Genomic DNA, 15782 nt, shown 5'->3' on the forward strand with positions numbered 1-15782 from the left:
AGAGGCAGGAGAATTGCTGTGTGTCTGAGAGTACAAAGTGAGTTTCAAGCTAGTCAAGACTATGAAGTGACACCCTGTTTTCAAAGAAAAAAAATCAGAGTCATGAGCTGAGCAGGATAGGGGAATGAGACAGACATGGAATATTGATTGAGGCATTTATTTGACAGTCTTTCCCTCAATATTCTGAGAGATGTGTCCTTGACAAATTGAACACCTTTATGCAAAAAGGCAGAGCGACTGAGTCCATCCATTTGGAAGGAATCATAACAAAAAAATCACAAAAGAACGCTTGGTTTGGGGCTCCATGTGGCTTTAGTGTCTCACTGAGATCATAGTACAGGCAACATCTAAGGGTTGATCGGTACCTTCTGCATTGCAGGTTCGGGGTTGGAAGCTGTCTGCACAGCATCACATTTCATTGGAGGCACAGTCTTTTGGGAACTCAAAGCTGTCAAGAGAGCTCTCCTACAGATGACAGAATTATATTGTGGAAACCCACAACAGTTAAAATTTTCTGCAGGAAGTGTCATAGTCCTGCACTCAGGGTCAAAATTACCAGCTGCTGTGAACCATACACCACGGAAACTATAACATCTTAGTTTGGTAGCTGTTGATATGGAAGCGATTTGGGGGCGACCTAGACAGGGGCAGAGAGGAGAGATGTTTAAAATGCTCCCATGTGAAGCAGTGGTGGGAAGAAGCTGCCAAGAAAGATAATGCTGTGAGAGCCTGCAGGCAGGGAGTCCAAATCCCAAAAAGAAATGACGTGAGCATTTTCTGCACTGGTCAGACCATCGACCTAGTATCTAAGAGCTGCTAGAATTCATCTGGCTAGATTTTTGCCCTGAAATTTTAAAGGAAAAGAGGTGAAATGTGCCCAGAGGATAATGGCTATACCTAAATAAGCACTAAAAATAAAATAGATGTCAGAACAATAGAAGCCTGTTATCCATGTTTCCAACGCACTCTTCTGGTCACTCTTTGCTAGGCATGTGCAGTTGATACAGTAGAGGTACCAGGAGTAAGGAGACTTATCCTAAGCCACCTAGCTTTGGAGCTAGGGTTTTCCCCCAGACCATGATTCTCCATGTGTAAGTGTTGGTTCAAGCCTCAAGGCTCTAAAGAGATTGACCTGCAGAAATGCAGAAAGACGCCATGCACCAAAAGAATCCCATAGCTGCAGCCTGTGAGTCCCTCACCCAGGGTCTTGCTCCATACGGACTCTCCACATCTTAGCCACAGACTCTACCTCTGGAGTTTGGAGAGATTGGGTTAGAGTTCACTGGGGAATAATTCTCCCAGCATGTCACTCCATCTCCACCATCCACGTCTACCCTTCCTTCCTTCGGTGGTCTCGTGTGATGTGAGTGATGTAGCCATACAACCTGATGCTGACCCGCACAGCTCCATCATCCTGCCCCTCACAGACGCTCCTGCACTCAGAAACAATACCCTGATTATCATTCATTATTTCTACTTCTTAGCATTAAAACCCTTTTAATATGGCACTGAGGACCATTGGGGAGTTTTAAATTTCACGTCAGACCAGGATTTATGGGCCAGTTCTGAAATTTTACCTCTGGGCTCAATAATTGCAATTCCCTTTTAATCGCTCTCTTAGACACCTCAGTTAAAAGACTTCAATTATTTCTACACCGAGGCCACCTGGGACATGGCCAATCTGAATATTCAACTTGTGTCACCTCCATTTGGAGACCAACATCAAAGCTATAGTCACATAAACAGGCCAGAGGGTCTGTCTCCTCAGTTCTACCAAAGAATGTTGGATTCTTGGGAAAGGTTTGTCTTCTCCAGGGGGTGGGTTTGGAAAACAAGCCCTGATCCAACTCCACTCTCCCAACGTCGTATAGGAAGCAAGAGACAGATGAATTAGGATGTATATTCCCCACCCACGCTTGTTTTGAAAGTTGTGCAGTTCTGCAAGCATGTAAATGTATATAAGAAATCCTTCCATAGAAAGCAATGAAAGACCATGATGCTAAAGACGGGTGTTGTGCCCTAAAGAGGGCTGTGATGCCTTAAGAAAAAGAGAAAGCAGGTACTTTTGGAGGAAGCTTAGGGAAGTTGGAAAAGGACTTCATGCCAGTACAAGTACCAAGGACAGAGAGAGGGTACAGAAAGGGTAACTGCCTGCGGAAGGCCTTCTTGGCATCAAGGAGCAGAAAGCAAACTGTTGCTTTGCTCCCCAAAGAGCAGCTGATCAAGGTGCATGGAAGGAGGCTCAGGCAGGATACTGGGAATGGGCGTCGCTAGCAACACCGCCACTGAGATGCACTGAGTGCCTTGTATCTGGGGCCAGCAATTTGTACAACAGAAATGTGTAGCTCTGTGTCTAGAGTCTCTAATTACTGGGAAGGTTTCATTGTAGTCCCCAAACATCTGCTCCTGTTGGGAGACAGTGAGCTGGGTGAGGGACAGAGATCAGGACATGAAAAAGAGAGCTTCACCAAAGATACTAACACACACACTCCTCAAAAAGGAGAAAGAAATAATCCAGACAGGAATCCACTGAAGGGAGTCCTTAAATATTGTGATAGATGCTGAAGTGTTGCTACTCATAGTTGACTGCTAGTGGGGAGGGGAAGGACTCCATTGTCTTTAAGGGACTGGCCACTGGGAGTGTGGCCATGTTCAGTGAGTATAAAGGCAACACAAATTGGACTTGGTATATTTTGGGGGGAGAGGGCATGAGAGTGGGAGGGTGGACCTGGAAGGAACTGAAAGTAAGTGTAATTGGGGCGCATCATATGAAATTCCCAAATAATCAATAAATATATTGTATTGGGGAAACAAAGAGAGCAAGGGGTAAAAAGAGAAAAGCAAGTCCCAGAAGGTGCATTTATTAAGGATCCAATCTCACCACAGGGGAGAGATGGCTAAGAGGGAATGGAAGTTAAATCAGGAAGTAACCTAGGACATCAGGCAGAAGCCCTGCACAGTGACACAGGGATCTCCCTAATTTGGCAGGCACTGCCTACTGAAAGGCCCAACTTCTTAAAGGACTGGACTAAAACAAGAATGATCTACCTCTCCCAAGAATGCGGGCCCTTTGGCAATGGGCCAGGCTAGGGCATCTTCAAATGGAATGCAGTTGCCCAGGGCATGCAAGATAAGGCACTGGGGCACTGCTAGCAAATCTTATAGTTAGTATTATGTGATAGTACATTTTACTATTTAACACCATACTGACAGGATTGCATGGGACACATGTATTAAAGCTCCACTCTGCTCCTTACAACCCCATCTGCAACTCTCATATTTCTCTAGTAAGAGTCAGTTCTGGGCTCAGTAAACACCTCATGCTACACTTTTACAAACACCGCAGACATCCTGGCAACCTCCTCCTCCTCGGAGGCTGATTATTACTGACTCTTCAGCAATTTCTGCTTAGATAGTTATTCACAGTGCTGCATTGCAGGCCCTATGGTGGCCCTGGTGACATTCATAAACAGTGAGTATCCAGGCAGCTCATTCCTCAGACATCTCGTGAGAAGCAAGTTGAGTAAAACAGGATGTCCCATTTTTGTGGACATTTAGCTATTTCCCAAGCTAAATGACTGACCCAAACAAAACCCAGAAGCCAGCCCCTTCTAGAAAATGGCAGGCTCTGGCTTCCAAGGTCATGTCCAGTGTCAAAGGATTCTGAAGGGTCAGGGATTTCTTACTGTAAATACTCAAAAGTCCTCCGTACTCAGAAGATGAAAGGCAGAACTGGCCTTGTGCCTGGGCATTCCCGCCTAACCCAGCCTAGCCCTGGTCTTCCCAAAGTGCCTCTGTTCTTAGTGCAGGCTCCATGTTCCTTAAAAGTTTCAGGTCATGATCTGAAGCCAGATGAAAATTGATGGAGTCAGTTCCAGCCCAGAAATTGACTCCGAGGTAAAGCACAATCTCAAGGCTCCTTGGGCTGTTGTTTGCTGTGCTACAGAAATCACCCACTTGGCTAACACTCTAGAAGCCTGAAGCCCAAGCTCCACTAGTCACCTCAAGCATAGCTTAAAGGTATAAGCTCCTATGCAAGTCCAGGGGGACAGTGATGCCTGAGTGTAGTGGTTAAGGTTGATTGTCACCTAAACAGACTCTAAAATCAGTAGATAATAAGTCTGTGGGTATAGCTCTGAGAGATTATTGGGATGAGGTTAGCTGAGGTGGGACTCCCTCTCCCCTAAATGCAGACAGGTCCATTGTAAGGGCAGGGGTCTCTGACCAATGGAAAAGAGAAAGCTGGTTGCTAAGCACTGCCCTTCTGTACGGTCTGCTCCCTGCCTATGATGCAGGTGACCAGCTGCCTCTCTCATTTCCCTTGACCATCGCCACCATGATGGCCTGGACTCAGGAGCCAAAACAATCCATCCCCTTCTTCAGTTGTTTTCACCACAGCAAGGAGACAAGTAAGTGATACACCAGCTCACTAGCAAAGGAGCCCTGGTGCCATTGTACAGAGGAGCCTCCCTGTGATTCTGTTCATCCAGGAGGCAGAGGCAAATGTAAGAGAACACAGTGTGTGGCTTTGGGGGTACTAGTTACTGTCCTGTTGCTATGATAAAATGTCATAACCAAAGACAACTTATGTAAACAAGCAGTTGCTTTGGTCTTAGGGTTCCAGAAGGGGAGCCCATACTGGTGGTGACGGCACGGCAGCAGATGATTTAAGGCTTCAGTCAGTATCAGGGGCACAGGGCACAAGTCAACAACTACTGCCTTTCTTGCCCTCTGTAATGAGAACAAGAGAAGTCACACAAATAACACAAATGTCACCACCTTCAAGAAGCATTTCTAAGACTTCTGTACAGGATTGGGTTCCTCCTGCCACTGTTCTGTCTGACAGTTACCTGACCAAACCATTGAACTGTATGCCTACCATGATGTCAAGGTGAGCCTTGGTAAGTGAAGACCAACTCAGTGGGCAAAAAGGTAGAAAACAGGACTTAGATACAGAGAATAACACTGGCAACAAGGGCAGAGACATGGAGCCCCTTGCCATGTGCAGTAAGCCATCAGCAGGACTGAGGGCTGGGAGAACCCTGGTTATGTTTGAGTTTCAAGATCATCCCAGACCCTGATTCCAAAATGGCTTCAGAGTACAGGTTGATGTAGCCTTGAGATTCAGTCTTTGAGAAACAGCCCATTGTTCCAAGGAGCTGAGCTACTAACAGGACTAAACGTGGCAAGAGCCAAAACTTAGGACAGATTTGGAATCTCTCAACCCTGCTATGACATCATTGTCCACGATACTTAGTGTCTGTTCTGGGTAGTAGACCTTGGCAGATCCTGTGCCCCAAAGGGCCTGAGGCCCCTTCTGTTCATCAAATCTGCTGTCAACTGTCTTCTCAGTCCTGGATGGCCACCCCAGCAGAGCTGCAGAATGAGTACAGTTTGAAATATGCACCATCAATTCGGATGATTGGGTACAAGTCTGCAGGTTCTTCTTACCAAGTATCCCCAGTTCTTTTTGCCCTTTAATGGCTGAACACTGATTCCAGTCCCAGATTTTGCCTGTGGGAACCACAGTTCATAGGCGGGCCCACCTACCAACTGTATAAAGTTTCAGTCCACCGACTTGACTTGGCCAGAGATTTATGACTGACATGGAGCCTCTGAGTAAAGGCATCCGCATTTTGTTTGGCTCAGAGGCTTGAATTCTTTTTTCAGACCAATCAATCTATTAACACACCAAGTGACATTTAGGCTGCCTCTCTGGGGAGCAGGCTGGGCTTCTGAGTGTTCAGAGAGCATGCAGCGTTACAGTTCTGAGATTGGGAATTCTGCGAAAAGAGCTAAAAGGGGGTGAGGTGGTGGCCAAGGATGGCTGCTTCAGCCCTGACCCCACTCAGGGTCACTCAGGACCCAGGGTTCAAGACAGAAGCAGGCTGTACTGATGGAGGGAATCTACAGAAATAACACTTCATATTTCAATGCCGTCTTCATTCCTTTCCTTGAGATGATGTATATGAAAGAAAAGTGCAGGCACCAGAACAGATCTGGCTTGTGTTTGAAAAGAATGGAAGGTTAAAGAGCGAGAGTGAGAGAGAGAGAGAGAATAAGGAACCAAATTCAGGGTCCCATAGCTGGGTGAGATGCCCACACCTCTTTGGAAAAGGAATTCAAAAAGCAAAAGGAAGGTAATACCTGACTCTAATCAGAGACTACCTACCACCTACCCTGCCAGAAAGACTGCCTTTTGCTTTTGCAGCATGGGAAACCTTGATGGGTCCCTCTCACACTCTTCTAAAATCTCTCACTTCTGAGGTACCAGCGCAGAACAAATCAATTCTCTTCTCACACTCTCTGCCCCAAATCCAGTTGAGTCCCCCTCAATCCCTCAGCCCCCTGGAAGCTTCACCATATAGCTGCAGAAGGACCTAAAGGATATGGAGTTGCTTGAAACCAAATCTAAAATCTAGAGGAAGAAGAGCTTCAGGGTCTCAGGGTCACCTCCCTTAGCTTGAGATTTTCCTTCGTTGCTACTGAAGGGAAAACACACTTTGAATCTTCCATGGACTTCTTGATACAAATCAAAGCATGGGAGAACCCCTCCTAGACCCATCATGAGATTGGGGTCTGTAGCTGCTTGGGAATCGGCTTCTATCCTGGAATGTCATGTTTCAGTTTACGAGGTACAAACGTGAGCTAATCTGCCCATGGTTTGACTATTTGGTGTCAGGCCATGCCATCATCTTTACTTCCAGTGTAGCCTGTGACCAGAGCTCCATACTGGTTGTCACGTCCGTCACACTCAGACACTCTTCCTTCATCTGTGAAACTCGGCCTCAGCTTCTCAAAAGAGGAAGTAATTTCAAAATACTTTGGAAGCTCTCTGGATTTCAAGCACTTACCCTCTGATCTCTTCCGTTGTCCTATTCAGATGTAATTTGACGTCGACATTTGCAAGTGACTTAATCCAGTCTGTCCTAACTCATCCACTGTCTGTCACATCAGCTTAATGAGTTCACCAGCATGAGCCAGTTTGAACAGGTCTGGGCAGGTATAACTGATACTCAGTAGGTATAACTCAAGTGATGGGGATAGAGACTGGAGATGTCAGGTACTGGGAACAACTTGAACACGGGTAACATTTGGAGAACATTTACAGACTGCGAAGTGGCGTGCTGATCCAGCAGGCAAATTGGTCACGGAGACTAGTTAAGAATACTTCTATCACAAGTTTCCCTCGCAATTGCAAATAGGAAATTCAGGCACAGAGAGGTTAGGTGGCTGGCCTGAGGTCACATGGCCAGTAAGAGGCAGAAATGAGATTATAAATCAGAAAGTCTGGCTCTAAAGTTTTTGTTCCTAAGAAATATAGTTTTCTTAAAGGAAGGGTGAGAAATGGAAAGAGGTGGAAAGAAAGAAAGGAAGAGTTAAGGAAGTAGAAGAGGAGAAAAAAGAGGGAAGGAAAGGGAAGAGGGAGACCGGAGGGACAGAGGGGGGAGGGAGACAAAGATAACTAAAAGGAGCTGAGAGAGAGAGAGAGAGAGAGAGAGAGAGAGAGAGAGAGAGAGAGAGAGAGAGATGAATGTGTGCATGTTTGCACATACTTCGGGAGCATGTATTCATGTGCTTATGTGTATGGAGGTCAGAAGTCAATTTCATTATTTCATATGTCTTCCTCAGTTGCCCTCTATTTTATTTTTTTGAGACAGGGTCTCTTGGTTGCTGGTTTGGCTAGGCTGCCTCCCAGTGAACTTCACTGGTCTATGGGTCTCCAATTCCTCTCCCCTCAGCACTGGAGTGACAAATATCTACTATAGCACCTTGTTTTCACATGGGTACTGGGGGTCCAAACTCAGGTCCCCAGACAAGCGCTTTATTACCCAAGTCTAACCTCTAGGGCATTGGATGAAAGACACACAGTATTAGTAGAGAAAATGTGTAAGCCAGAGAGGATTTCACCTGAGAATTTACACTGGTTGGACATTTTCCTCTTTGTATGTGTCACAAAAATTCTTTACATGCAGGCTGACTTAAGGGAAACATATGACACAGTGATGAACAGTTTTACCTGCTATGAAATTACCACAAAGTACACTTTAAGGAAAATGTGAAAGGTATGTGTGTACTTCCTGTCAGGATGCGGGGACAGTTGGTGTCCTGTCCTCCTGTATTAATCTAGACAAGCTCCCACTGGCTTGGATCTTTGTTTCACACCTTCTCACCTGAGCTGAACCTGAGAGAGAGAGAGAGAGAGAGAGAGAGAGAGAGAGAGAGAGAGAGAGAACAAAGACACAGCAGAAGAATGTCAGCTGTGTGGCACAAACTGTGACGGGATTACACTTCATAATAACCAGCACCACACCACTGAGTTCCCTGTGACAGGGACTTGGATACATACTTGTCTGATTCATATAGCCTCTGCCACCCCAGCCTAACTCATGACTTTGTCTGTCTCCGCTAGAGGGTTCATTACCACCTAACAGTATAGCTGTCAGGGCCAGTCCAGAACATGAAGCTGGCTGTGTCTTAAAGTTTCACTTCCCCAGCCATGTTTTCCACTGCTAGAAATTGAAATAAAGATTGTGGTAGATTGGTCTAACCTCAAGGACCTTAGCAGGATGGATAAGATGTTGTTCTTAAAGACTCAGATACACTATTTAGTATGTCAGACCCCAGCTCAAAGCAGAGCCTAGATTGACTCTCAATGAATGTTAACAGCATTATTTATCTCTGCATCAATGCTGCTAGCGTGACTGTTATTACCGTTACAGGCAATGTTTGTATTGACTTGACCTGTAAGGTAGAGAGCGTTAGTGTATCAGATAGAATTTTTCCTCTTTGATAACTTAAGTACCCCCAGGTCTTGATTGTATAATTCTCTGATTTGTTCTTGTAGGCTCTTGGCAAATGCAGCTACCATGAATTACTTGATGTGGTAACCATGTGGTTTTATGTCCTGCCCCCTCCCTGAATCACCCTAGTCTCCTCAACCCCCGTTCTTTGGTACCTCCTCACAGGAAAGTCACTGCTATCACCTGGACAGATGATGGTTATCGTTAGTGAGTGAACGTGAATTTTTAGATTCATTCACCTCCACTACCACATAATTTTTGCCCAAGAATGTCAGAATAGTGTCAGATTTAATAGAAATATGTTCAGTTTTTTCTCCTCTCCTTCAGCAAATATTGGCTGAGCAGCCACGTTACATAAGACACGATGCTAAAGGATCCATCATCTTGCCAGGGAGAAGGTAGGGAAGTGAGACACATGGATCATCCTCCCTCTGGAGTTCAATAAAAAAAAAAACAACAAAAACATTTCCTCTCACCAGACGGGACCACTGTGTATTCAGAACATACACTCTCTGTCCAGCTTCTGCCTGGGTATTTGTGCCAGTCTGTACCCCCAACTCCCCAATTCCTGCCTCATTTTCACAACCCGACATCAGGTGATATCTGTTCTGATCAGGCAGTCTGAGCTACCACTCTGTCTGCCATGCCTCGTACCTATACACCACTCCCTTAGCTCTGATGCCCTGTCGTTCATTATAAACTTCGGTGTGTATTTTTTCCTCACTAGTCTGTAAGCTATTCAAGTGCAAGATAAATGTTAAACTCTTTGTAGCCCCACAATAAACTTGAGTATGCAGCAATGCACAGTAACCCCTGAAGAATGGTGGTGTGTCCGCAAATGTTAATTGTGATAAAGCAACAATCATCTTCTTCCAGGCTTCAGGAATCTACAAGGGTGAAAGAGATGCTTGTCTGAAATGTGGATGGTCCTTTTCTCAGTTCTGAGAAGATGATCTAACGCTAACAGTTCTTCTTGTAGGGATGTCTCAACACAATTTCTTAGAGTTGTGTTTCTCATATGAAGACCCACTTATGTTTTTCTTTATTTAAACAAGCACAGTGGCTGTTAATTCAGGAATCCTTAGTGTTCTTCTTACTGTCCTTTATGTCCCATCCTTTCAGCCCTACATCTCATAGAGAAAGTGACTTGCATATGTTTACCTGGGCCAGTATGATTCCATAATGAAGGCTGTGGTCTTCTGTAAGAAAAAAATACCCCTTGTTGAGGACCTACTATGTGAGAAGAACTCATCTTGCTACCTTGCCTGAGTCTTTCTCACAGATGCTCAGCACAATCTAGCAAGCCAAGCATTGTGGTCTACATCTTAGTTATTTGGTGTGGATAGTTATATGGGATGGGATAGTTGGTTGGTTGGTTGGTTGGTTGGTTGGTTGGTTGGTTGGTTGAGAGAGAGTATTGCTGCATATTACAGGATGACCTTGAACTCATTTTGTGACCTCTATCTTAAAAAAGTTGGGAAACTGAAACCCATAGAAGTTAAATCATTAAGATGGCATAGCTAATACACTGTAAAGCTGAGAACTGCTCTCACCTCCCAGCAGTTAAAACCCATCTCTGAGAAACATTTCCTATGAATAGCTTGTTTGAGGATAGTTCCATCATTCAGAGCAGCCTGATGTTGATAGTATACACACTGAGACACTGCCCAAAAACAAAGATACATTCTATGTCTTGTCAATACCATCCATGACCACAAGCTATCATAAAATGTCCTTCCATTCAATGATTAAAATAAGTTGGTATCTTCATTCTCTTGAATCATGGCTGCCATCCCTTACTAATAAATACTAATAAGACTTTATTAGTATTTTGCCCTACAGCAAATGTTACAAGGCAGCTCCCTTTAAGTATGTAGGGACTGGTTGAAAGCAATGGAAACCTGAGAAAGTTCTTTCATTTCTATATCAGATCTTCTTAGTATTTTTCTATGGATTTCTTATCCCACTGCCTGCCCAATGTCTAGTCTTTAAAAAACATGCCAGTGATCCATCTGGCAGTGCCAAGTACATATGCCCTTCTCTGTCTCTGTCACCTTACTGATGGAAATGCAATTGAGTAGGCAAATTGATCCATAGACCATGCTATCTCTGAAGCAGGAAGCAGCACTGTATTTTATTTGCGGGTAACTCAAAGTATGGCTTTGAACAAGTCTCCATTTCTCTGAAAGATCAAGACAGAGCCTTTGTGTGTAAATAGATCTGGGATTGAAGACTGATTGCTCTTATCCAAACTCTATAAGATATCGTTTGTTAGTTGTGGCTTCCAGAGTTTTCATAAAACACTAGAACTATTTACATGCCAGTCAATTAAGAGTCATAGAGAACTTTCATCCCAATGGCTACATTTAGTTAATGAAGAAAGTTACACCCAAGGAAGTGTGGAAAATTGTCTAAGCCTAAGCAAGCTCCAAATCAGAATAAAAAACTTTTCTCTGCCAGGTTAGAAATCATCTTTGGTATTCAAAACAGACTTTTTTGCTTTTGTTTGTTTGTTTGTTTGTTTGGTTGGTTGGTTGGTTGGTTGGTTGGCTGGCTGGCTGGTTGGTTGGTTGGTTGGTTGGTTGGTTGGTTGGTTGGCTGATTAGAGGTTCTTTTGATATCCTCTAATGTATTCTTCACATTGTAATCACTAAGAAAAGTGGATAGGCAGGGTTTTCCTCAAGAGAAAAAAGTCTTGCAAAATTACAGACACTTTCTTGAGAAAAAAAATGGTCGAAAAACATGCAAAATTTTAGACATTTTCAGAAAAGTGTCTCATCCAAAGTCATCAGGAAAATGAGAGGCAGAGGCAGAATGTGGAACTGGAGAGCTCCAGAGAGACGTGTGGAAGATAATGGATTGTGACAGTCTGTCCATACACCCTTTTTGGCTTCCTAAAGTCCAGGTGGACGCCCACACTGTCATAATGATTGATTGTAGCACCCGAACTAGAATGTCACAAATCCCCAGCACGTGGATCTAGTTGCACATCTGTTTCCAGAGAGTTCTAGGTCAGAATACAACCTTTCCCTTCTGAGGATAAATTGAGTTGCCAACAGTCAAATCAGGAAAAGTAAGGCCCTAATGTACCGGGTTTGTGACCACTGGGAGCCAAGCAAAGAAGATGGGAAGCAGGGAGAGACAAGTTTAGATCCATTTTTCTTCACCAAGCCTTTGGGCTGTCTCTTAAACAAATCTGACCCTAGGTACAAGCTTGCCTTTTCCTGGTCCCAGCTTCCCTGGATATAAAATACATGTTTGGCAACTGCTCGGAAACTTATTAAAGTTTCGGCAGTCAACTATGAGAGGCCAGAGGATTTCAGGCAAAAGTTATTGCACCGGTAACTCAGAAACTAATTCCTAAAACTCCTGACACATTTATCCAGAGGGCAAATGCCAATACAGAAATGGAAATCATTGTCAAGGGCCACTGTGTACCTGGAATTAAAATCCATCATTCTCAGAGCGGAGAGCTAAGATTTGGGCAGAATATAAGAGTACTCCCACCTTTCAAGACCACCTTCCCTCCAAACTAGAGCCCTTTATGGTTGAGAAGAACATGGCCAATGCTGTATTCTCCGCTCATTTGTTTTTCTTTCCTTAAGAAGCCCTCCTTACATTTTCCTTTCAAATATTTCTTTCTCTGACAGTGGCACATTTAAACTAAAAAGCCTCCTATTCCTTATTCAATTGCACCGGGTTTATTTGGGATGGAAACCCTGCTGGGGACTGTAACGGAAAGCAAACTTTACAGCAGCAATAATCCCGTCTACAGCGTCTATTGTGGGGAAACTTAATATACTTTTATTAAATGGCTGAGGACTTGACTCCAGCGATCTGAATTAACTACAGAAAAGCATAGAGACAGAACAAAAGTCCCCACTTCATCCAACAGACATCCACTTCATGCCCCACAACCCTGCCTAGCAGGAACCACCTCTTGAGAGACACCTCTGAGAAGGGTCAATGTTGCCTTAAGCAAAAATGTTATCGCCAAAAGTGAACTAAGACAGGGCTAGGGAAATGGCTCCGTCGGCAAAATGCTTTCTAAGTGAGCATAGGAGACTGTGTTTGGATAAAATCTGGGTGTGGTGCCTGCTGAGGAACAAAAACAGGCAGGTCCCCAGGGCTCCCTGCACTGTCAGTCTAATCAAAATGACCAAGTCTAGGTTCCATGACAGGCCCTGCCTTAAGAGCTAAGGTTGAGCATAAGTCAGGAAGATACCCAGTGTTGACCTCTGATCCCCACCCACATCTACATGCACATCCATGCATCCACACAAACACACAGAGACACACACCCACTTACATGCACCTCTATGTATCCACACAGAAACACAGAGACACAGACACAGACATAAAGGAAAAGGGAAAACCAGAAAGGAAGACAGGTTAGGGTGTTAGTAAGTAAATGCAGAACTGGACTCTCGGCCTCACTGAGGCACAGGAGAGAACACTTCAGAGTTGAAATGGACACACACTGACCTGGATTGCAGTCATTTAGGTAATTACACAGAGTAGCTTTGGCACAATCGCGACAGAGAAGAAAGAAAAAGCGATGTCTGAGATACGACAAAACGCAACCAGTGAATGACAGCATCATGTGTATGTATTTATCGCCTCCAGACATGGACTGAGTGGGAACGTACTGTCACAGACAGACACGTGTATGATGGGACCATTTGTGTAAAGTGACAGCTGAAGGTAGTGACCATGGCTGCCTCCAGACAACGGGTGCCTTGAGTTATTTTCTAAGTTGCTAGAAGCTTAACTTGTTTTATTTTATTATTTTTACAGCAAACATCATTTTATATTTTGATGTGTGGGCTTAAATAAAAGCTTTTCAAACAAAAAGGTTAGGGTTTCTCCCTTCAACTCCTTGCTTTTTATACAGCCCTACTTAAGCTCAACCTGGTAGTGATAAAATATAGGATACTGTAATATGATCTCATCATTATATAACCCTGTCAAAAACCTCTAATTTATACTTTCATTTATCAAATTATATACTTTCAGTGGGAGCAATTTATAATGTGCTAATTACGCTTCAATAAAAAAATTGTTTTTAAAGGAAGACAATTTCTATTCCTCACAGAATATTGTTTACCTATACAATTGTAAATGAACATATGTTCTTTCCTTCCCTTACTTCCTTTTCCTCTCATGTGTATGTATGTATGTGTATGTGTGTATGTACATATGTATGTAGGTATATATGTATGTATACTGTGAATTATGTCTGAGTCAATATTGAAAAGAAAATTGGATATTCCAGTAAGTGACAGCGGTTTATCCCAAGAGGTTGCCAGTATGAGCACAGTGTAGCAGGCTATCCCAAGAGGTTGCCAGTATGAGCACAGTGTAGCAGGCTATCCCAAGAGGTTACCAACATGGGCATGATGTAAGAAGGCTCCTTTGGCTGGTCCTCTGCTCTCTGGCTGTGTCAGCTTCTGAGAGCACAGACAGATGCAGAGCTCACCAGCTATCCCACTTCTGTCTGCTGTTTGCACTGCTGCTCAAAGTCCATGTCAATCTTGGATGCCTTTCACCCCAAAGTACATGCTTGAGTGCACTTTAATTTTGCTGCAGTAAATAAATGCTCCTCACTAGCCTCCCGTAAGTAACCACATAGCAAACCTGGGGATTGAGACTTTGGAAGCAGATAACAGAGCCCAAACCGAGTGTTGTTTCAAAGTGATAATTATGAATAGGCTGGTAATGTTTTGGAAGCTGTTCCTTGACTCTGCTGCCCAGTTATCTCATGTATGAACCTCTTTCCTCTACGAGAATAGTGACAGAACGACTCTGACCATCTGCAGTTGTCTAGAAATGCCACTTCCTACAGTGAGTCTGAGAATGGGCTTTCTGAGTTCGCTGGACAAGAGTGAAACAAATGTTTACATGGCCACTCTCAGGGTCACTGTCCTCAGTACCATGTGGGGTTCTGTCTCTCAGTACGCAGTAAGAAAGTGATACCTGAACTCATCACAGAGGAGTGAACCTCTCCCAGACTTAGGCTGAATACTCATCAGAGCTTTCCTTTTCTTTCCCCCTCTGCCACCCAATGCATCCAGCTGGACAGTGCTGCATGGGAGAGTCGGGCGCCCAGAGAACCCATTCCGAGTGGCCCTGGAATACATCTCGAGTGGAAACCGGAGCTTGTCTGCGGTGGATTTCTTTGCCCTGAAGAACTGCAGTGAAGGTACCCAAGTCTGGTTTTTGCCTCTCACTCTTCCATAGCCTCTCTCAACATCAACAATTGAGTTTAGCTTGACTACAAGGTCTATGGTGAGCGGGAACTGATTCTGAACATTAGCAAGTGTGCCGTAGCCCAGGCAATGGATTTTCAAACAATTCTAGAGTGAAGTTGTAACCTCTTATCTTAAAACTTTATCAAGTGGAATACAGCCTTTCTTAGATAGCATGTTAGCTTAACTTCTGTGGTGACAAGTGCTTACAACCTCTTAATATCAACATTCCACCATTTTCTTTCACCTACATCTCTACCCACCCTTCCTTCACCCTCCCCACAGCTTAACAATAATCACTATTTGGCTTTTTCTGGAGGTAAAATTCCCAACCAAGTATCTGTATTGGTTTTATCTGGGCTCTAGCTGACAGACACCATAGGGAATGGTTAGATGTAAATTTTGACTTAGTTTTGTCCAAGCCCAATGGGCATGGCCCACTATGTCATTGAATTTCCTTTGTGTAAATGTCACATCTGTGACTTTACCTCAAAGTAAGCTTTTATTCTTTTTTTCCTTTATACCTTTGCTTCCATAAAAACCTAACCAAATGCAATACCCCACCACAGTCCTTGGGTTCCTGTAGACCTTTGATGAGCTTTCCTTCTTCCTAACCCGGTTTTCAACATCCTATTTTGCATGCATATTTCATTAAACCCTGTTTCAAGTCTGAATGGAAAACATACAGGCACAAACTCTCAGAAGCTGGGTGAGGCTAAGCTCCCGTGGT

General features: G+C 44.0%; 1 protein-coding gene across 3 annotated transcripts in view; it reads left to right on the top strand.

Moving 5' to 3' along the window:
- The window catches only part of Alk (ALK receptor tyrosine kinase), a 719891-nt gene that overhangs the window by 516711 nt on the left and 187398 nt on the right, over nucleotides 1–15782 (top strand). For all 3 annotated transcript variants that reach the window (XR_005505446.2, NM_001169101.3, XM_039111819.2), the window contains one exon: nucleotides 14879–15006. Coding sequence is in view for 1 of the 3 variants with exons in the window: in NM_001169101.3 (NP_001162572.1) it covers nucleotides 14879–15006 (128 nt within the window). In the remaining 2 variants the exon portion in view is untranslated. The remainder of the gene's footprint in view (nucleotides 1–14878; nucleotides 15007–15782) is intronic.

Source organism: Rattus norvegicus, chromosome 6, assembly GCF_036323735.1.
Source record: "Rattus norvegicus strain BN/NHsdMcwi chromosome 6, GRCr8, whole genome shotgun sequence".
In the NCBI taxonomy this organism is placed as follows: Eukaryota; Metazoa; Chordata; class Mammalia; order Rodentia; family Muridae; genus Rattus; species Rattus norvegicus.